The 24280-nt window shown below is 33.7% G+C and overlaps 1 protein-coding gene across 2 annotated transcripts in view; it reads right to left on the reverse strand.

Annotated features, from left to right (window-relative positions):
* The window catches only part of Edil3 (EGF like and discoidin domains 3), a 394473-nt gene that overhangs the window by 255514 nt on the left and 114679 nt on the right, over positions 1–24280 (reverse strand). For both annotated transcript variants that reach the window (XM_040271830.2, XM_005315666.5), the window contains exon 2: positions 13160–13288. In XM_040271830.2, coding sequence (XP_040127764.1) covers positions 13160–13288 — 129 coding nt within the window. The remainder of the gene's footprint in view (positions 1–13159; positions 13289–24280) is intronic.

Genomic DNA, 24280 nt, shown 5'->3' on the forward strand with positions numbered 1-24280 from the left:
AAAAAAATAAAATATCTGTTGAAACACAAAAGATGAAGGTTAAAACAAGTGGGAAGAAAAATTTTAAGAGGTGAGATATTTCTGTTGTATCTGTTTCCTTTTGGTGAAAGGGAATTATTTTCTTCATGTAGTTTTAACTCATCCCAAGCACACTAACTATAAAAGAAGATAAAACACAGCCTCTGTTTGTCTATATAGAGTTTGACTAATCTAATGTGCCCCTGCACTGAGTTAATGATTGCTATAGAAGTTTTTTCTGATTATTAAAAAAAAAGCGCTAAAATTAAATGTTTTCTTTTCAGAATCATTAGGACCTTCTTTAAAAGAAAATAGTGTATCTGTATCCAGGTGTTAATCAAATGACAGGGACAATGTAATTTCCCTATCTGCCAAACTTGTCTCCCTAGGTTAAATTTTTCCTTAATTGGAATGTCTTAAGAACTCACTGATAAAAAAGTAGATGGGTCTAACTTTAAGACAATGGAATTACATAAAGATGGAGGGTTATCCAGGGAGGACGGAAGCCTCATTTTTTTATGATCTTTTAGATTGTTTTCTTTAGGGCTCCAGATATAGCTTAGTAGTAGAGCATATGCCTAGTATGCACTAAGCCCTGGGTTTGATCTACAGTATTGTGAAAGGAATAAATAATTTTCAAGTTGTAAATGCATGTTATTAATTTCTATTCTTTCAAACCTTCAAGAAACAGTGAAGAAAACAAACTGTTCAGAATAAAGGATATTGCAACTTTTAAAAATAAAACTTAAAACCCAAAGCAAATTTAAAGGTCACAGTACAAATTGACAACCAAAAAATCTAGATATCATTCAAAATTTCCAGCACAGGGGGAACTCATAATCTCCCAAAGGAACATGTCACATCTCTACCAGTGTTAGTTTCTGGAGAACAATGGAATAATGTGAATCTTTCTTTGATATTCCAGCCTTTCAAATTAATTTTGATAGCTATCATAACCCCATAATTCTTTTCTTAACTGATACACAAATCCTCACTTAATTTTATATGTCATGGTTTTATATGTCCTGATCATCATTTTAGGTGAGCTACTCTTGAAAAAGCCAAATTCCTTAAGTTATTTTAAAATATGGTTACAAGAATGTAAACAGTAATACAGAGGAGCACTAAGTAGCCCTAAATACAATTGTGTTCATAACATGTTGAGGCTGCTCTATTACAATAAGCAATCAAACATTACACAACACACACACACACACACACACACACACACACTACTAAAGAGTAGGAATTAGTTTCTTTTCCCTTCTTCCTTCAGTTTCATGGACTAATTTTTACAGTACTGGATACTAGTAATCTTATCCCCTCTTGCCTGGGGACAGGTTGGGGGAAGAGGGGAAAAGCAGGAGATGAGGTCATGCCTTTCCAGGAAGGTGGAGGAACAAATGAATGGCATGCAATAATGTCATATTAAATATAGATAATTAGAAACTATTTTGAAAATTCATACTCCAATAGAAAATCATTTTGAAGACATCAACAAATTTCTAGAGATACATGACTGACCAAAATTTAATCAGAGACATAGAAAATTTAAACAGATCAATTTCAAGCAATGAAGTTGAAGATGTCATCAAAAGCCTATCAATAAAGAAAAGACCAGAACCAGATGGATTCTCGGCCAAGTTCTAGCATATCGCCCCAAAATAACTAACAAAAATCCTCAAATGATTCCATGAAATAGAAAAGGAGGGAATCCTTCCAAACTCATTGTATGAAATTAGTATAGCCCTCATACCAAAACCAGAAAAAATACATATCAAGAAAACTTCAGACAAATATACCTTATGAACATAGATGCTAACCATTCTTAATAAAATACTAGCAAATCACAAACAAAAATAATGTCAAAGGTATCTTGATAATGGGAAAGAAATATAAAATTTGAAACCAAACTAAGCTTTGAAGATAATCTTCCAATCTTTTAGCAAAATATCTAGTTTGCATGTATCTTGTATATAGGTGACAAAAGTCCACAGACAGGAACAGCACTCATTTGTTCTCACAAAAACATTGTCCTTAATGTCCAGGATAAGGTGGCCATCTAGCTGAATAAAAATATTTAGTGGCTTTTCATGGGATTTTCCATATCAGCTGACATTTCTAGTTATAATGGGGTCTCTTGAAAAATGTCTTTAAACTTTTATAGCTGTTCCTTCTAATAATTATTTTCTGTTTAGAAACTGGAAGTTAGAAATCAGCACTTATTTCAGTCAATGAGCCACATTCAGCTCTTTTCAGCTCAATTACTTATTAGACCAAGTCCTATTGAAAACAATTGCAATAATTAATGGATTGAAAAATAGACTTATCTTGAAGGCAGAATAAAAATGCAAGAGAAAGAAAGTACAATTTCAACAATTTAATCCTCAAAAGAAAAGCCTGAGGTAGTACTTAAAAATTACCCCAAATACTGTTCAGTTGAGATTTGTATTATTTTGTTTTTCTAATGATTATATGCCTCAATAATGTATTATTAAGAGAGGTTATGAAATCATGTCCCTGGGTTAATTTTGATATTAACAAAGAAAACTATATTATGGCAACAGTTAATAGAGATGCCTAGAGGTTCTATACATCTTTGAAAACTTCTTTCCCAATCTTGTTCCCAATCCTTCCCAGAAACACCTTATTCTGAGCAACCACTAATACTAATTCTCCCTGAAAGATCCTGCCCTTTCTATCTGTTGTGCTTTTTAACATTTTGTTTTGTTTACAATATTCCCATTGAATAATTTTCTCTATGGAAATGCATTTCTGCTTCAGGGTATCTCAGAAATCACCTCAGCCATAAAATCTGAACTATAGTACTAGAAGTGATTTTTTCTCCACTTGATACTCAAACACTTTGTTACTCTCTTATAATTATTATTTTCTGCATTGTGTAATGATTATTGATGTGTCTATTTTTTCTCAACTCTAAGTATCCCAATAGCAGGCTCTTCATCTTGGGGTCATTGTGAAGGGTATATTACCCTTTGGGGTGAGGAAGAGCCATTCTGGGAAGCCCAATATACATTTGTTAAATGGAAGATTCTAGTGGATCCCTGCCCTCACTGAGACTATTTTATCTTTCTTCAAAGCCACAAAGAGCTTAGTGTTGACCTATCACACACAAGAATCTAACATTAATATGTCATCATAACTTACAACTTTGTATTTCTTATTCCTTTATAGGATTCCTGTTCTACAATCTTACAAAGAAAAATCAGTTCCTAAATTATTTGTAGTAAGCATAAGGAAAGCTATTTTCCTAAAGGGTTGATTCCTAATCATGCAAACATTACTTATATTACTCACAATTTCCAAGTAATAAAATACAGGGTTCTCTTTTTTCCATACCAAATGAGGTGATTTGTCAAATTATATGTTGAAGGAGTTTTGTTTTGTTTTTTTTTAACTCAAAAGCTGACAGATAAATTATCCCTAGTTTGCATAGTCAAACAAAAGCAGAAAAAAATCCTGCCATAAAAATAATAGGTCAGGATTTATTGGACATTTCAGTAATGTTATTAGTAACTGAAATGATGAAAAAATATTCAAGACTTATATGTTTGATTTCTGCATGTAGGTTTTGAATTGTATATAAGGTTTAATTATTTATATTACTTGATAACTTCTAGCTGGCACTTAAATTAGGCATTGTTCTAGGATGTTACATGTGTTGATTCAGTGAATTTGCACAAAATCCTTTTGAAGTTGATACGGTTGCTATATTTTTACAGATGCGGAAACTCAGACACAGAAAGATTAAGTAACTTTCCTAGTCACAGATATAGCATAGTTTTCCCTTGATGTCCAAGGTTCCAGGGCCCCCTGCAAATAACAAAATGCGGAGATGTTCAAGTTCCTTACATAAAATAGCATAGTATTTTCAGTTACATGGCACAAAGAACTTTATGGCTAGGCACACTGATATACTTTAAATCACATCTAAATTATTGATAATAAATAACAATGCAAATACTATGTAAATAATTGTCATACTGCATTGTTTCAGGAATAATAACAAGGAAAATCTTACAGTACAGTTGCAATTTAAAAAAATTTTTTTCTCTTTGTATTTGTTTGAATCCATGAGAAGTGCAAATACTGAGGACCAACTGCAGATGGAAGAGCCAAAATGTGAACACAGTCTGGCTGGGTTCTTAACCACAACACCGTGATGAGTTCCTTTAGAGAATGGATTTCTACAGATCTCTACAAACTACAGAATTACAAAAGAGTGTGTGATAAACACTGGGATTAAATGGATGATGATAATGATGATGGTGATGAATATGATGATAGTGATTTTCAGGTTCAATTAGTTGTGTGTGTGTGTGTGTGTGTGTGTGTGTGTGTGTGTACTATAAATATACAAGGCAGTATTAAGAAGAGGATTAATTTCATGGCAATCTGGTGATAAGTAAACTGCATAGAAAGACCATCTGCCCACACCTTTCCTACTCCTTACATGATGCCTGACAACCACCAAGCTGGTTGTGAGGTGAGACTCACCAAGAGTTTTGTGTCCGGAAATCATTATGGAGAGTAATGCTGCAGGACCTTCATAGCTGAACAATTAATGAATTCTGATCTTTGAAGCCAGAGGCTATTCTGTGATGGACCTCAATTCATCTATTGGTTGGGGAGGCAAAACCATTGATTGAGGCTGAGTTAATACATATAGTGTCTGACTTGTTCTTGAAAATGTATGTAGTTTCTCAGGTAACTGAGGAACAATGAGTTCTGTACCCAATAGTTCTCTGTGATTTGAATGAAGCACTTGGGCTTACTTTTGCAAGGCAAACCTCAACGGATAAAAATGTTGTAGGACTTTATCAAATGCAAAGAAGATGCTAACTCTTATTTGAAATTTATTATATTTTCTATGAATAGGTACTTAAGAAAACAGATATCCCTTTCTTGGTTCTGTCTTTCACTGAAATATCTAACTTATACTCTATTTTAGTTTTCAAGCTTTAATTGGGATAAAAGAAAGAAAAGAAATATAAATCGTTGTCCACTTTAAAGTGTAGCTTGATGAATTTTATATTATAAAGAGAAAAATGTGCTCTGAGAATGATTCAGCCCAAATTCTCTTTCATTATGATTCATTTAAAAGTTATGTGTTGCCACTGTGCTTTAAGTAATATGTATTACAGAACTTTTCTTCATATAAGTATTTTGATATATGTTGGATAATAAATTTTCTAAAAGTATAAGCTCACCCCTGGTTTTCCTTTAGCTTTAGGGAATGTGGTCAAATAAACCTTTAAAATAATGGAATCTACTTTAAACCTCTTGATAAGAGATTCATGCCTTGTTTATTATTTCAATAATGCTTTATTCTAGCAATTTCTCATAACAAACAGCACAATTCTAGAACAGAGTAAGTACCAATAAGATTATGTTAAATGCTACAGAAGTTTCTAAAATTTTCAATTGGTCAAAATACTTTTAATGAATTCTTAATGTTTCATCTCTTTTTCTTCATTCCATCTTCTGTGTCACTAAAGCATATTTCTGAAGAGGAGAGAAAATCTTGTCACTCATCCAATAGCCTTCCTTCCCATCAGAGTGATATTAATCATGTTCCCACTTCTTGTCTTTATCTAATTTTCTTATGCTCTCTATCAGTTATCCTAAGCCTCTCCATAACCTAGATGCTCTAGAATGCTTTAAGTTTTGATTAAATGTCTTTCCTCTCTTACTGGATTTAATTTTATACAACTGTTCTTTCCTTGCAGGTTTCATCAATCAAACTAGACTATACAGATGCCTGGTTTTAGTCATTTCAAAATAATTTATGCCCTATGATGATAAAGTATTTAAGGGACAATAAAAATGGATGGAATCTTTATATGTTATTTTAAAGCTATATTTGATAAGATAACATTCTTTTCTTGCAAATAGGGTATCACTATGTTTCCCACGTTGGCCTCAAACTATATGATTCTAGTACTGTTGAATCCGTCTTTCCAGAAATTATCATAATGAAAAGTATCCTGCAAGGACTGAAATAATTTCTCAAAATCTGTTAGCTATAGAAGACTGAGCTTCTGGTAGCCTACAAAATCAGCCACCAATCCCTTCCCCACTGTCATTCTCATCTTTGCTATACAAAATGGAATATCTTCCCATTAAAATTTTTGTTAGCTACTGTGACACAAGCTAAGATTTGAAAAATGCTTGTAATTAGGATTTGATATTCCTCACTACTTCGGTCCTTGTCTCTGCCACCATTTAAGGAAATGCAGTCCAGTAGAGATCACTACCTAGCACCAGGGAATCATTTAGCTGACTTGGCTGACACACGAAAGAGAGCACTAACGACCTACAAGGTGTCCCAGATACGGTCACTCAATTAATTACATCACAAAATTTTACAATTCTTTGTTAAGTAGTAAAAGCTTACTGATACATGTCCAATGTCATTTCATACACAAAAGTATCCCCAATTAATCATAAAGGTATACTATAAAAAAACAGTCATATAAATGGTATACATCAAATACTTTTAATGCCTTATATTGTCTTTTGCTATAAATAAAAGTTTTAGTACAAACTGGTTCTTGTGTTTCAACTGAGCAAGAATAGCTTTCTGTACTCCTAATTTCTAAGGTTCTCTGATGTTCTACTTTCCCCCCTCTGAGTTAACACATAATTGCTAGAGCTTGGAATTGCAAACAAATTCTAATCATTATAATTAATGATAAATTAGAAATATTTTAAAATCAATGAGATTATGAGTTGATAAGCCATATTACAGGAATTTTTATACATATAAAACAAAATTACTTTCCTGTAGTATGCACAAAATGAACACAAAAATCATGCATTAAATTATTGGCTGCCACTTAACTGTGTGATTCTTTTTATAAACACATTTCATTTTCTTACTTTTTGGAAAGTAATTATAACTTTGAAAATAATTTCCTTTAGCTCTAGTTAGACTGGGAAATCTCTTAGCAATCTTCTATGGCTAGCAGATTTGGAGAAATTATTTCAGTCTATGCAGAATAGCTCTCATTATGATAATTTCTAGAAAGATGGATTCAATCATGAGTTATCCTTCCTTAGTCCAAGAACTAATCTTAAGAGGGAAGAAAACCTGACAAGTACTCATAATTTCACCTACTGTATGAATAATTGAAATTTTGAATCCTTCATTTGGTAACCAAACTCTGGAAATCTAAAAATAACCTCACAATACCCAAGATATTTATTTAAGTTTGTTAACATTCTGATATTTCATGATCACTAACAAGAACTATTTTAGACAGAGTCAGACTGTTAACACTTCTTGATATTCTGACACTAATCACTTTTTAAAAGATAAACATGAATATGGTTATTCACAAGACAGCCACATGTACAATCAATCTGTAATTTTACTTTCAATTTGTTCAATAGTCTTTATGTTTCTGAGGTAAGCATAATCATTTTTTTCATAATGAAACAGGAGCAGGGAATCAGATTATCAGTGATGAGACTGAAAAGTCACAAATTTAATAGAATCTGGAAATAGGTTTGGATGTGAAGAAGATAGAAGAATATAGGGAAGAATAGAACAGGATAATGTACCTTCATGTTTATTTATTTATTTACTAAAAATGAGAAGACTTCTCAGAAGCCCAGTGTGACTACAGAGAAGAAACAGAAGCAGAGAGATATAAATAAAATTATATACTGACTTTATTATCTTAACTAAACTATTCTCAATAATGCACGCCTGTAATCCTAGTGGCTTGGAAGGCTGAGGCAAGAGGATCAGAAATTCAAACAAAGCCTCAGCAAAAAAAACAAAACAAACAAACAGAACACGAGGTGCCAAGCAACTCAGTAAGATCATTTCTCTAAATAAAATATAAATAGGTCTGGGGATGTGACTCAGTGGTAAAGTGCTCCTGAGTTCAATCCCCAGTACCACAAAAAAAAAAAAAAAAATTACAGGTCCTTTCCAAAAGTGATGAACCATCTTACATTACTACAACCAAATTTCAAAGTTTATATTCCTTGTTTTTAACCTGTAGATTTAATTGGTTAAATGTATGCTAATTACTTGTAAATTTCTCTAAGACATCTAATAACTTATTTTCAGAAAAATACCAACTTAATTTTTTTTTGTATTATATCTGGACCATAATAACATTAGAATCTTTAGTTCTAAAGGAAAACTATTCCTTGGTTCAAATTCCCCTCTCAGCTACCATTCTCATTCTCCATCCCTACTTACCTCAGTTTTCATCTCAAAACCATTTTTAGGTTTACTCTCTGTTTAAATGGTAACTTCTCAGTCTTTCAAGCATCACCTTCTCAGTCTTTGAGATTCGTGAACGTAAAGACCATTATTTTTTAGGGGTTATATCTTCAGTGCCCAAAACATAATCTGGTATAAGGTAATTATTAAAACATTTGATGGATGAGTGAGTAAACAAATATATTGTTGAATGCTTATTTTAGCTATTAAAACTTTCCCCAAATTCTTTATGCACCAATGTCTATTGCTTTCTCCACAACTCAAGCAAGACTATAAAGCAACAAGATCATCCATAAAATACATATAATCAATATAAATGCTTATCTACTTTTCCAGCTGGACATCAATTTCTGCAAATTTCTTTACCATGCATCTTCAGCATTCAAGAAATTGTTAGTAAGTACTCAGTAAATTTTTACTTAAGAATACAAGTAAGCTAAGATTTAATTTATGTACATATTTATTGATTTATTTATTTTGGGTGATGGTGGAGATGGAACCCAGAGCAGTACACATGCTAAGCATACGCTCTACCACTAAACTATATCCCTAAGATTTTATTTTTTAATAAAAGTTTGAACACTTATTTTGACCCCTTTGATTTAATTAACACATAAGTATCTGAGCTGGAAGAGTTTATATTTGTTATTAATTTACTGAATTAGTACACAATGTAATAATTACCAATATTTCTGTTAGGGTCTGTAAACAAGTCAAGATGGCTCCTGGCATTTTGCTATAGGGAGTGGTTTGTGAAGTAATGCCAGCAAGCCATTAAGTGTGGAGATTCCTTATTGGTTGACTGCTGTATCTAGTTTATGTTAATTAAGATAAGCTGTGTGGAATGTATATATACCGCTCCTGTCCTACAATAAACGGCTCCCACTCCTGCTATATCAATCTACACAAGTTCCTCATCACCCCCCAGTTAGTTTGCCCAGCCAGCCGGGCTGCGGCATATTTCTGTCTAGATCTCTAAAACATCCACTGGCAATGGAAATTTGCTATATGAAATGAATGTATGAACACTATATTCCAAACAACACAGTGCTGTCTAGACATGTGAGTAGGTAACTGAAAAGTAATTTGGGTTTAGCCACTGGAGGTCACTCCTAAGGTGCCCTGGAAAGGGAGACAGCACGTAGTGTGTGTATCTGTGTGCATCTGTGCCTGGAAAATGTCTACACATTCAAAGATGTGAAGTAGGTGTTGTTGTTGTTGTTGTTGTTTGTTTTTCTTTTTTGGGGGGGGAGTTGTTTTTGTTTGCTCTCAGAGAATTTTTTCTACTGGCTTTTGCAGATACCAGAAGTGAGTTTTAATAACTGTAAAAGCCTGGACATATTAACATAGGTGGGTTTAAGTAGGAAGAGTTACATGTGTGGGAAACAGAAACACAGAAAGAGTGATGGAAAGTGGATATTGGAGTACACAGAAGTATCCAAAAGAAAAAAAAAGAATAATAATAATAAGAAGAAGAAGTATCCAAAATAAAGTCCAAAGAGAAGCAATATGTTCTACTGAATGAAGTTCACAAAATGGAGCATGCCGATTTGACTTACTATAAGAATGTAAATGATAAGAGGACTGATTGTAAAAGTTGTAAAGCATTTTCTGCATATTTGACAAAAATGTACAAACTGTACAAAGATTTCTTTTAAAATAAGTAGCATCAACTTATAACAAGGCTAATCTAAAGTATTAAGGTTGATAGTAAAATATTGAAGGGAGATTTTTCTCTAAGTATGCATTTGAAACTCCTTTTCAGATGAACTGCAATGAAGGAGTATAAGTTTATCTGTAGAATGAGCAGGGTAAATGTAATTTTAAAAATTGAGACTAAAACCTAAATTTTTCTAAGCAAATATGAATAAGTTTCTTTTCTTGCCCTTGGAAAATAAAAGGAACATTTAGAACTCCATATAATTTACAAAATTTATGTGTTTTGAAAAGGATAGAAGAAACTTTGGATGCAAAGAAGAAACTTCTATATTTGATGTGGTAATGAGTAAGTAAAATAAAGCAATGATGACAGTTCACCTCTTCTGTCTTTTAAGATATTCCCTTAAAACACTCAGTTTCTTGTATAAAATATTGCTATATCCTGTTTTCTTCACTGATGTTAATTAAAAGCAGAGAAGAGTAACCGCAAAAGTTTCAGCAAAGCAGATCATTTTCAAATTGAGAAGACAGAATGGACTTTAAGAATCTAATGTTATTTAAAAAAAAATTTTTAGTTGTAGATGGACAAAACACCTTTATTTTATTTATTTATTTTTATGTGGTGCTGAGGATCAAACCCAGTGCCTCACATGTGCTAGGCAAGCGCTCTGCCACTGAGCCACAACACCAGCCCCTAAGAATCTAATGCTCTGCTGAGCAGTGTGGTACAACTGTAATTCCAGTGGCTCAGGAGTCTGAAACAGGAGGATTGCAGGTTGAAAGCCAGCCTCAGCAATAGCAAGGCATTAAGCAACTCCGTGAGACCCTGTATCTGAATAAAATACAAAATAGGGCTAGGGATGTAGCTCAGTGGTTGAATGTCCCTTAGTTCAATTCCCAATACACTCCCCCCTCCCCAGGGAAAGAATCTAATGTCCCAAGTATTTGGTCCTAATAATTAGTTTTGAAAATATGAAGAAACGTAAGGTAGGCTAGATACTAAAAGCATTACTGCTAATTATTTGGATTTAATAAATAAATTGTATTCTTTTAATATATGCAACTTGAGAAAGAGGATATATAGAAAGATAAGTAATGTAATATGACTGTCCTATAGAGGTATCTAACTTCAAAATTGTTTTTGATTTCCCCTTATATTCTGACACCTCAAAAAAATTTAAATAGCAAAATTTATATGAGAAACTACAGATGTTTTAATTTTTAAGATTCTTGTTTTCTATCATTTTAATAGTATAACACCTATATGTGAAATTAAGATTGGTATAACTACTATACTATGTTAAATAACAGTGCAAATACTAACACAAACACATTTATTCCAAGTAACATATACCTGAGTATATCTTAAGTAAGAGTGCTGTTACATATCAAACAGACATATAGCTTAAGTTAGTAAAACTATACAATGTCTGACTATCAGAGGTCTTTTAATAACATATCACAATAAATATGAATTAAATTTAATTCTATAACTATCTGAGTCCCCAAAGACTCACTAAATTAAATGAAATATGGTAGGGTGCTTAGTTTTCAAAATGTTACTGTCCTTAAAAACCTCTCTTTTAATAAAATGATAAATATTGAATTAATGTTTAAAAATTTGGCCCCAAAGTTTCAAGTATTTACATAAAATTCTGTGAAGATGCCACTTTTTAAATTATTTAAGCACATTTGTCATCGATTCTATATTTGTTTTTTTTTTTTTCAAAGTACTGACAAAAACATAGACTACAAATTTAAGATGTTGCAATTTGTGGTTGTTGGGTTAAAATATAACACCAATATTCTATTCTATTCATATTGTCATAGTAGGAATATTTATAGCTATAATTTCCTTCATAAATATATACTCTGAAAGAATATGATTTTTGGTTCTAAAAATCAAGTGTATATATTTGAAGATGGGGTCAAAGTGGTTACAAAATATTTATTTCTGTGGTACTTTGTCAAATCTCCTAAAATACCATGAGTTAATGAGAACCTTAAAGAAGATTCATTTTTGAAGTGAATTAAATGAACAAAGTACCTTTCAGCAATAATTTAATTAACTCTTACAGATACAGTCAGACCAATGTTAAAATCTCAAAATGAAAGAAAAATACATTTAAGAATAAAGTACATGAAAACCCAATAACTAGATAACTAGTGGCCAAATATGGTAAATTAATGGTCCTATTTAATTGTTCTACCTTTATTTAACTGACAGTTAATGGGTTCTTACTATGCATAAGTTACTATTAGATGTAATGATTAATAACACAAATTGATTACTGACTAAAAATAGTAATGCTTATCTTCTTCAAAACCATTTTCCAAAAGCTATTAAAGTACCCAAATTTTCCAAGGACCATTTTAGTTAACAGATCTTTATGAAAACATATGGTTTCTTTGTATAAACAGATATAGTCAATTTTATACTCTTCTTTGTACAAATGTAAAAAATATAATTATTTTTCAGACTTAATTATAATATTACCTTTAATCAGAGTGGAAAATCCCTGTAAAAGTTTACAGAGTATCAAATTGTTTTAAAGTACACCATTTCCTTAATGGAGAGCTATTTAGAAATTCTAAAAGTTACCCTAAATCCATAACTATACATATCAATGAAATACTTCACAGATTAAAATAAAACTTCATTTTGAAATGCAATCAGTGACTCTAATCAATTTTTTCAAAGCAAAGTTTTTGAAAAGATCATGAAGAGTACTGCAGTTGGAATACTGTCCTGTTTAAATTCTTAGAAATATAATAAAATATAATATGTATTTATATTCTAAGAAAAGTAATTATTTAGAACAGCTACAAAGTACAGGTGCATATTAACAGGGCCTAAGAAACATAATTTCTTTTCCAACTAACTTAACTTGGAAAAATTAACTTGAAAATTATTTGTTAAATTTGAGAATAAAAAGTTAAATTAACTTTTGAGATATAAGGATGTGTTATATTCAATTATTATTTATAGTGTCTTGAATTATAGTATGAATCACCAAAAATATAAGAAAAAATTTACTTAGAATGCCACTAATGGAAATATAATTTAATTTAACTGGAAATGATAAAGTTGAGAGTCCTACAGATAAGTAAATCACACTGCAGTCCAACACATAATCTTCATAACACACCAGCCAAATTTGTCAGTCATTCATGAAAACTAAGAGGATAACTACTGAAATGCTTAAATCTTGCACTTACCAACCTCCACAACACTAGAACAGTTGGGATCTGTGAAGCCATCTGGACACTCGCAGGAATAGGAGTCATCAGCCAACCCTGACAAACAGATGCCTCCATTCTCACATGGATTGGGATCACAGATATCACCTGAGGAAAAAGGAACAGAGATTGACTTTTTGTATTTCAGGAAGAACGAGAGGTTGGCATTGAAAAACATTCACGAACCACAATGATGTTCCTTGGCAAAGTCACTTTAGTATTTGGATTTACATATAATGTCTGTAAAATCAATTTGAAACTGTGTGCTTTTAAGACAAATGGTATGTAACAGAGGAAAAATTACACCACATAAAAATTATTGCATCTGCAAGTTATTAATTCAGTTTGGGATTACTTCATTCTGTGTAAAAGAAATATTGTTTAATTTATTTTAAAAAGCTTAACATGAATATGTTGGGTAGACTGGATTCAGAATCACTATACAAGTACCTTCTTTGCATTCATACACTCAGCTCCATAACTCTGTAACTTCTTGCACCAAAGGGGTATAATTTATTTCTGGATACTGAGAAGCTGGGCTTGTCCATATGATCTGCTCTGGCGAGATCTTAACAGAGGTTTGAAAAAGCACATGAAAGTTCTCACATCCTCTTTTGGAACCTCACCCTTGTCATGAGTACCCATTCATGTTAACTTGCTTGAAAGAAGTGATAGAAACAGAAGAATAAGACAGAAATTGCTACAGAGAAATTAATTACATAATAAGAAATACCTAATATATATAGCCATGGCTTTGGTAGGAGGTTGTAGATGGGATCTGGAATAACAGTCAGGAATGACCACAGATCTAGAAAAAGTAATTACCAAAGTCACATAGTAAGAAGTAATTGATGTAACTGATGTAATCTGGGAGACAGAAAATATTACCCAGTGAAATTTTGTGTATGAGTAATGAGATTTCTAGGTAGACTGTTAAAATATCACACCTCTTATTACTTGCATGCAATGTGGTACAATAAGAAAGAGAGAGGCTAAATAAAAAGCCAGTTTGAAAATAAAGAGAAGGAATGTAGAGGGACCATGACTTGTGCCAGAAAATAAAACTATTTCTCATCTCCAGCCTCTCGAACTAGTAAATGATCAAATGTAGAACTTTTCCAGAAAGGCATGATCAAAGTAATACATATGAAATTTAGGATGGAACTACAAATTCCCTGCAAAAACATTTCAGATAATTAAGTTGAAGTTGGAAGGATAATCTCTACTAAATAAAAGTGCATCTAGAGCTAGGTGCAGTGGTACACACCTGTAATCTCAATGACACAGAAGGCTGATGCAGGCAGGAGGATCGCAAGTCCAAAGCCAGCCTCAGTGATTTAGTGAGGCCCTAAGCAATTTAGTGAGACAAACATCACAAATTTTAAAAACAAGTAAATGAATAAAATAAAAAGGGCTGTGATGTGGCTCAGTGGTAAAAGTGCTTTGGGGGCTCAATCCCCAGTACCAAAAACAAACAAAAAGCTATCTAGGAATCTTAAGGATTGTTCCTGAGCTTCCTGGCACACCTAACATAGAACTGAGTAAGTCTGGAGTGAAAAACCAGTCTTCAGACAGAATCATAGGTGTGCTTTACTGCACAAGGTTCTTAAATCAGATTCCTAGAAGAGCCTTCAGTTTTGAAAGGAACTCCATAGGTGCAAGTACCACCTCCTGTAATAAAAGAGAATGGGGCTTTTCAAAATTCAGAAAAGCATCTGGGCCCTAACGTCATGCTAGTATATATTTCTTAGAAACTGTATTCCCTCAGAAGAGCTTTCCCAACCAAAAGTTACTTCAATTTTCTTCAGATGAACCACATTAAAATTTTAGAAGAAAATAAAAATGGGAGTTGAAACTTTTGTCAAAATTATAAAGCATTTTATTAGCTACACTAAGATAACCAACAAAAATAGTATATTAGCACTAGTGCAGATATTACAAAAGAGTAATAAATGAGGAGTAAATGAACAAGTAAAATGGTAGTGTTTGGGAATGTCAAGGTATTTACTATGGTTGGGACATGGAGTGTTTGCCTGGGAATGACTGAACAAGTGTACATATCTCTGATCAGGGAAGATTAAAAATTATGTTGTAATTTATGAGGAGTCAATTAATGTTTTGGCTTGGTGAGATCAATTTGTGAAAACAACTTCAGCAGTATTTCACAGACTACATTCTGAATGGGGAAGTTGGTGACTGATGAAGATATTTCCGTAGGCTTTCTCTCTGTTTATATGTTCAGCTAGCTATCTAGCCACTTGACCATGCTTTCATTAGTCTATCCCTCTGTTCTCTGAGTATCTACTGAAGTAAGTACTGAACATATCAAACTAATGAGAGCCTTCACCCTGAAGAAGTACAGAGCATAGTAGGGGAGAGTAAAAAATGCAGAAACAATTACAATTATAGCACAGAGTCATAAGACCTGTGTTTATTATAGATGACTGAATGAGGGATCAATAGACACTTCAAAAGGGATTCACTACTGTGAGGTGAGGAAAATAAGGAGAAGGTACATGCTCAACATCCAGGCAAAGGGAATAATAAATATATTCAAAGAAAAAAAATCACGGCCAATTCCAGGAACTTCACATAGACTAATACGGCTATGGCAAAGATATGTATGAGGGACAGACAGTGATGAAGTGAGAATAAGATAATACACAAAAGAATTTGTATGCAGTGTCAGAATTGTTGGCATTTATCTTTAAGTGATGAAAAATCATAAAAGGACATTAGACATGGGAAAGCACAGCACTCCATCTATGTTGAGGAATGATCCCTTAGGTGGCAGCACTGTGTTGGAATAGATGAAGGAAGCAAAGCTGATGACCAAAGAACAAAGCATTAAGCTTTTGAAGTAGTCCCAGCAAAAAAATTATGAGCCTTGTCTTGACTCAACTTAAAGGTGACTATGGAGAGTGAAAGCAATAGCGGCATCATTTTTTTTAAAGTATTTTTTAGTTGTAGATGAACACAATATCTTTACTTTATTAATATTTATGTGGTGCTGAGGATCAAACCCAGTGCCTCACATGTAAGGGCCAAGTACTCTACAACTGAGCTACAACCCCAGCCCCTAGGGGCATCATTTAATCTCAAATACAGCTAATAAATGCTAGGTAGTGAAACAAAAAATGAAAATCACTGCCTACCGGTTAAGTAACAAACCTAAACACACAGGTATCATTGTTGAGATGTTTTTGGTAAAGTTCCCGTCATTTATATGTAATATCATGCCTGTCTACCTTTTATGTAAGCAGCACAGCTTTACAGTTAGACTGACAGCACTTCCCTCACTAACTCCCAATAGCACACGACGATGAGCATTAACCCCCCAAACATTTTTTCAGTGTCAGTCATAATCCTATATATTTTCCATATTTCCATAAAGAGGAGTTCTACATTCCCCAGATCAGGATCTGTTGGTACAGCAATGTCCATGGGGACAAGTCAAGATGTAGAGGTTTGTATTGATTTATTTATGCTGACAGAAGCAGTGTCTATGGAAGACAGACAAAATCCAAACAGTATTCTAGAGGCTTTCTGGCATACCAGCTTGTATTTACATATTTATTCAAAATCAAGTAGCTCTGATTGAGATCTCGCCCTCTCTTGCAGCCATTTTTCTGCTCAGTGCACTTACAGGTGTTGGTGTACAGTCCTCATACACCCAGGCTACGTGAGGCTGGAGTTTCTTGTCCCTTTGATTATCCCATCATTCTGAAGAAATTTTTGCTATCTTAACAAAACTTTCATGGCACCCATCCTGTCCTTTCTAGACAATAATACTTAATCTAGTTAGTCTCCTACCACACATGTGTGTTAGTCATATGATGCTTTTGCGGTCAGAATGAGACAGAATGGTTATACTCTTGTTATGTCTTATAGATGTCAGCTATTGTTTTGTTGACCTCTTTTTCTCTTTTGTCTTTACACTTTTTTGTCCTTCCTTTTTTTATTAAGTCTATTCATTTCTAATACAGTATAAGACTTGTGAACATTCATTTTTAAGAGAAAAATTTATATGCACTTTTATGTACATTTTGATATTTTAGAGATTATGTATACCTTGTGGAATGACTAGATCTAGTTAATTAACATGATCATTACCTCACAGTTACTATTTTGTGGTGAGAACCCTTTATATACACTTTGTTAGAATATTTTAAGAATTCAATATATTGTTAGCCAAGTGCAATGGTGTATGCCTATAATCCCAGAACTTGGGAGGCTGAGACAGGAGGATATCAAGTTTAAGACTAGGTTCAACAGCTTAGAGAGGCACTAAGCAACATAGTAAGACTGTCTTAAAATAAAAAGTAAAAAATAAAAGGGACTGAGTATGTGGTTCACTGCCTCTGGGTTCAATCCCTGATACAAAAAACAAACAAACAACATAGTTTTAACTGTAGTAATTATGCTCTTTCTTATCTCCATCACTAATATTTATATAGTATGTTTTTCAAAGGGAGAAAAGAGATGATAGATTTGTCCAAAATAATCTTGTGTCCAAATTGAGAAGGGGATTGAAGGAGGACAAGAAATCTGGGTTGACTTCTATAGTGCTTACCTATATGACAAGATGTGTAACAAGTAATACATCTTTGTGAGGATGTATAAAAGGTTCAGTTTTAAAGAGTATTATATTCAAAAAGCCTATAGGATACCTAAAATAAAATGTACAATAAAGCTATTGAATATGCACATGTAGAATTGGAGAGGTTTTGCTTCAACATAAATTAAGTATGAATGTTAACACCAAATGTTAGTGGGAGTTTATAGGAAAGGAAAGGGAGGTCAGGAAGGGAGAGAAAGGGAGAACTTCTGGAATAGCAACCAATATGTGAAGAAAAGAAGAAAGTTTCTTCAGAAGGAAATTAGTTTGGGGTCCTTTCCTCTTCAACATAAATGTTCAGTTTATGTCAAGGCCTGCCTGAGATTAAGGAAGGCCCCACATGTAATGGTGTTAGGTGGATAATGGCTGCTTAAAACAACATTTCTGGCTCTGGACAAAGTAGAGAATAGACAATAGCAGCTCACAAAATATACCTAGGGTAATGGTAGGTTCTGCTTGGAATCTGTCTCTCTAGACCCATTTAATAATAGCATCCCTGTGCCAATTGGGTTGTCTGGAAAGTAAAAGCTAAAATGAAGTTAAGAGGGTAAAAAGTTTATAAGAAGTGGTGACTGTGAACGATAAAATAATAAGGAAGCAAATATGGGCAGGAAAAGTCTCCATCTGTGACACAGATCTGCCACCTCTGAGAAGAAATAAAGGAAAAAGGACAGGGGCGATAGAAACAGGATTGAACAGGAAGAGCCTTCGTCCACAAGACAGATTTGACAAAGTCTTAGCCAATTCAGCAGGAAGCTCTAGCGCAAAGATTCTCTTTAGAGGAATCCCTAGAGGGCTGGAATAGCCAGGCATGTACCCTCTTACCACATACAATAATTGGCTAGAAGCAGTCCCAGCAGAGACTCTAAAGTTCAAGTGGGATTCCGAAAGTTCTGCACAAGAAGACTATCAGTTCTCTCAATTGCTGGTAACTGAAAAGCATGTTTTCTCTTAAAGGGAAGTTGGAGTAGTGCACCTCCGTGTACCATCATGCCCTTCACTGTCAAAGCTGTCCTGGTTCCGGTAAGTGATGTAATTTTATGTCTTAGCCTGTTATTTTCTGTACAGCCATTATCCCAGTGGGTGACACAGATGTGGGTTGATACCTTCAGAGAAAACTAGCTCTCCCTGGCTGGAATTTGATGTTCAATTAAAATACACTGTAGGGACTTCTGATTCCCTGTACAATTCAAATTAATCTAAGGTATTATCAGCTCAGGAAAGAAATCCTGATTAAAATGCAATAAACTCCTGGATTTTAAATCAATGATTTTCTCTATTGGTTTATTTCTTCATAGGTGTGTTGGTAGGGTCTTAAAACTACAATGGCAACCAGCACAAAGCAGATTCAATAAAGCAAAACAAGGCAATACAAGATTTCAGGGTTCTCTATCCCACTGTCAGCAATCTCTTAAAATACACCTCTGCATATTGTAATCTGTGTGCAGCATTATACTTTGATGTTTCTTGGCTGCCTGGCCTTACCTGCTTTAGATTAGGACAGATGTGTTTAATTTTATTCTAACTATGTTTTATGGTTCCATCTGCAGTTTATGGCAGACTCAGGCAAATTAAGCTGATGCCGGTTTCCCTTTTGGCAATAGAACGAAGCAATTATTTTTCCCAGGGGCAAGAAATCATTGCAGGCTAAATTTAACTTACTGTTTGCCTGCTTTATCCACCCACTCTGCAGGGTTCTGAGCGGACTGGATGATCAGCATATATTCGATATTGACGTCATTCTTCTTACTGACCTACTACTTGTTGCCAGTCACCTCATGCTTAAAGGTGGTTCATTTCATTTCATCATCTATTTGAAATTCAACATCTTTTATTCTGGACAGCAAAGTGTACAAGCGCCCATAAAATATCATGTATTACTGCAGAATACAATGTGAAGCAAATAAAACCCCTAAAATCTGTACCTTTAATATTGTGGTTGTACTTTTTTGGGGAACTCAATATATATATAACTATGCAACTTCTAATTCCATCTAAAGAAGAAAATTCTATAATAGTTGCACTCTGAGAATCAGTTGGACAAGACAGCTAATTTATTTCCCTGACATTTAAGCCCTCAGATGGTTTATGTTTTCAGGCTTTTGATATGTTATTGTCTGTCTCCAGTTCACATATCAGAGAATCACTGACTCATTCATCATATATTCATGTGCCAGGCACTGCAGTAGACACCAGGAGTACAGATGAGATAAAGCACATAAGGTCCCTGCACTTGTAAGAATTTATATTAAAGTGCAGAAAAAGTGTTGCCCACTGTAATAATAGAGGAAGGAAACAGACTGATAAGAGAGTAAATAGAACTGGTTGTCAAACACAGTCAAGTAATGTCTTCATTTAAGGTGAAAATCAAAGGATAAGCATAAACCAGCAATATTAAAGCTAAGGAAGAGTTTTCTAGGTCAAAGGAACACAAAATGTTCAGCTCTTGTTCTAGGCAAGAGAGTGATGACATCAGGAGAACAGAAAGGAGGCCAGCCTATCTGCTGAACAGTAAGAAAATGCCTGAAAATGTTTATTATCTGAAACTCAAGTTTAATAGAAACTGATATGTAACTTAATGATACTGGCCAAATGATGTTTTGTATTATGTGCATGTACAAATATGTAACAACAAATCCCACCATATGTAAAACAAACTATAAAGCATCAATTAAAAATATGGGGAAAAGAGTCTCACATTTGATCTTCTATGTTCATGACAGTCAAGGGCAATTTGCTAAATTTATTCTCTATAGTTATTAAACACTTTCTGAACATAGACTCTTTTATTTTAATTTTAATGTATTTTACATTTATATTTTAATATCTTTCTTACATATTAATGCAATTATATAATACGGCTAATGTGTTTCTATATTTAGAAAGTCAAATTAATATTAGTAATTTATTTGAAAGAATGCATGTTTCTCTATATTCTCTGTTCCATTAGCAGTGCTGGCAGCTACTTGAATATGTCTGTATGATCATTCCTGACCTCTCTCCACTTGTGCAAATAAACCTGTGTACAGATGTAAATTAACAACTTCAAAATGGTAACATATCACTCAAACATTTTACTTCACTGACACAGATATTGCTTAATTACTTCAGTAACTCTGAAAACTAAATGTTAAGGATATTAGCACACATATTTATATGCAAGGAACTAAAACACAGAGATCATTTAAGTTCAAGTTCTACACCTATGACAATGCAGGTCCGAGTATTACAGCCTCATCTTCTATTTACTGCTCTCCCATTGAATTTGGCAAATATAATATCATTTCATTAAAGAACCAAAACAAAATAAAAGCTTTGCTTTCAATGGTACAAGTCAGAATTTTGAAACATACATAAATAAAGTACTTGGCAACATCAGCCAACTCTAGTACACAAGTGAGCAATAACTCTACTTAAAATGAGATAAAGTACATAAGAATTTGCATAGTTAAACTGGAAAAAACTCACAGAAAATGTTAGCACCCGAGTGACTTATTGTCTATGAAACTGTGTGAACAAAACAAATGTCATATTTGAATCCACAATAGGCCTCTCAATTTATGTCCTTGCCTCTTGAGAGAACATTAGTGTTGAATATTAACATTTTAGATGTGTACACTGATGAGTTTAACTCAGATTTTCATTTTAAAACTTTCTCTCACAAACTAAAGCTTCTGACTCTGGATAAAACATATTTTTAAAAAAATAGTTTAAAGGTAAGATCTGACTCTTACCTTTATATCTGCCTAAAAATTAAATTCTAGCTAATTTAGCATACCATCCTGCAATTAAGAAAGAACAGAGAGGAAAATAAAATAAAAATTTCAATAGATATAAGTATATCTGCATTAATAGGATCTGCCATCTTAATGGTAAATCATTTGACATTCTTGTGGTGAATGACTATCCAATTTATAATGTACTTCCATTTCCACAGAATCCATGGTCAGTCATGGAAGACTCAAATCAGATACATGAACAAATAAACCTCTTAAACTTCAATGTACTCAAAACCACACTGGTGCTCATTTAAAGCAGGATGTAACTCAGTTCTTGCTTACAAGTTTGTCTCACTATTTATTAAGTGATTTTCTTTTTAGATAATTTTCTAAATGCTAATAGTATACTGGCCTGAAAAAAAAATAGAAGAAAGTCAGCAACAATTATCGAGTGATGACTGTTTGAATTTTACATCTGATAACATGAGGCTTCAATCAAGGCAACTAGATAAAAAGACAAAATATTTTGGTCTCTAACATTTTGAAAGAGAATCTTCTGGTATGTTTCGTATTTTAAAAACACTCTTGAGACTCCCTTAAAATAACAGAACCTAGAATTTTTAGAAGTGAAAAGTACATTAGAGACTATCTAACCCAGTGGCTCTGAAACTTAGCTGCATTTTAGAATCACAGGGGAACTTTTCAAATGCCTAATGCCCAGTTGGATTAAATCAGGAACACAGGAGGTAGAAGCACGTTTCTTAAAGCTCACCCAAAGACTTCAAAATATTAGAGAAAGAAAAAGAAATAGGGTAAGGTGAAAAAGGAAACAAAGAATATAAGGAGAAAGGCAGAATGAAGGATGGAAGTTAATTTTCATTTTCCTGCTTCTGATAACATTTCTTTATGAGAAACTATTCTTTATTATATTCCTAACCATAAGTTAGAGGGAAAAAAATTATTTCCAGAAATCTACAACTGACAAATCACATGTATATGGGCACTCACAATATTAAAACAGAAGAACTACTGTTTAATGAATTGAATCCCTATAACTTGAATTAGCTTAAATTTGATAAATGTCCAGATAATTCAATGCATAGTATAATTTTCAAGGTTTTCTAAAATTAATCTATGTACTTATTTCCTTATGGTACTGTACATTGAACTGAGTGGTATTCTACCACTGAAATGCATCCCAGCCTTTCTTCATTTTATTTTGAGGGAGGATCTCACTAAGTTGCCCAGGACCAACCTTAAAATTGAAGCTTTCCTGCCTCAGCCTTCCAAGTCACTGGAATTACAGCTGTGTACCACCAGGTCTGGATCAAGAATTCTTAATTGCTACCTATGAAGAATATCCGTGCAGTTATTAGATGATACTATTAAGTCATAATTGCATCACATACCAGGGGGCTCACCACGGACAAATACATGTTCTCAGAATCTAGTAAAATATACAAATACACCAAGAGGCAGTTACCACTGCACATTAAGGCTAAAGCAAGCACAAAGGAGGGACATCAAACACAGAGTCATTGACCCTCAATTTGAGAACAGCATAAGAGTGTCACATGCTGATTGATGTTAGCTAGTTAGTTTAGATTAAGGATTTGCTTTCCTTTGATGACCTGGATGAAGGAGTGTTAGGTATCCATTCCAGCCTGCCCTTGATTGAGTAAAAAAATGGGAATAATGTATCAGAATCAATGATTCATAACTCTTTGAAGTTAATAAAAAACATTTCAGCTTGTAATGTAGAACACATCATTGGATTAAGAAAGTCAGAGGGCTAGACTGAAATCTTATTCTGCCACTCACTATTATAGTTATTTTGTTCTCTGCTGGCTTGTCTAAAAAGTGACAATTGGTAAAAATCAAATGCCAAACATGTGTTACATGTTTTAGCAAAGCTCTTGGCATATAAAGCATTCAATAAAAGTCATCAAAGTTGATTTGAAAGTTGATGGGAAATAAGGTTGTAAATGTATTCTAAATGGCAGAAAACTGCTGGTGTTTTGGTGCTGATGAGAGGCAGCTACCATAAAAGACAAGATTATGGAGAACTCTGTAGAAAAGGGATAGTCAGAAGGATGTAGGAATGTGGGGGGTGGGGAAGGTGGATGAGTCTTTTTGCTCAAAGGAAGTCATTAAGTGGAATAATTCAATTTGACCTGAAGGGACAAAATTTAAGAAGTTTGTGCCTGGATCTGTATGTTTGTAGATGAAAGGACATCCCATCTGGTGTTGTCTGTGAGGTAGGCAGCTGAAATTGTGATGGAATCAGAAGTTTGAGAAAAGTAGAAAGTAATCTTCACTTCCAATAGTTAGTAGAAAACAGAAAAAAAAAAAAAAAGAAAGAAAAAAAAAGACCAAAGGGCTGAAGTTCCAATTGAAATGGGAGACCGGAACTGTCAATGGCACAATGTACTCAATCACATATCTGGTTACAGCTCAATAGTTGGGGTGGTAGAAAGATTCATTAGGGCCTGATCCAGCCTTGGGGCTTTATCAGACAGGCATGGTAAGGATCAACAGAGGACAGGAATGATTTCTGACTGCTTTGGGATTTAAAAAAAAAAATGCAGAAGATGGACTTGCAGAATTGTATTGAGAAACTGATGTGACTCCATTTTTGAGAAACCAGCCTCTACCTCAGAGCAGGGCCAGTCCAAAGGAGGGGGTGAGGAATGACCCTTGTTCTAGGAAAACCCATTCCTAGGCACATAAAGTACCCTGCTGAGTCATTTGTCCATACCAGAT

Source organism: Ictidomys tridecemlineatus, chromosome 1 (assembly GCF_052094955.1).
Source record: "Ictidomys tridecemlineatus isolate mIctTri1 chromosome 1, mIctTri1.hap1, whole genome shotgun sequence".
Lineage (NCBI taxonomy): Eukaryota > Metazoa > Chordata > Mammalia > Rodentia > Sciuridae > Ictidomys > Ictidomys tridecemlineatus.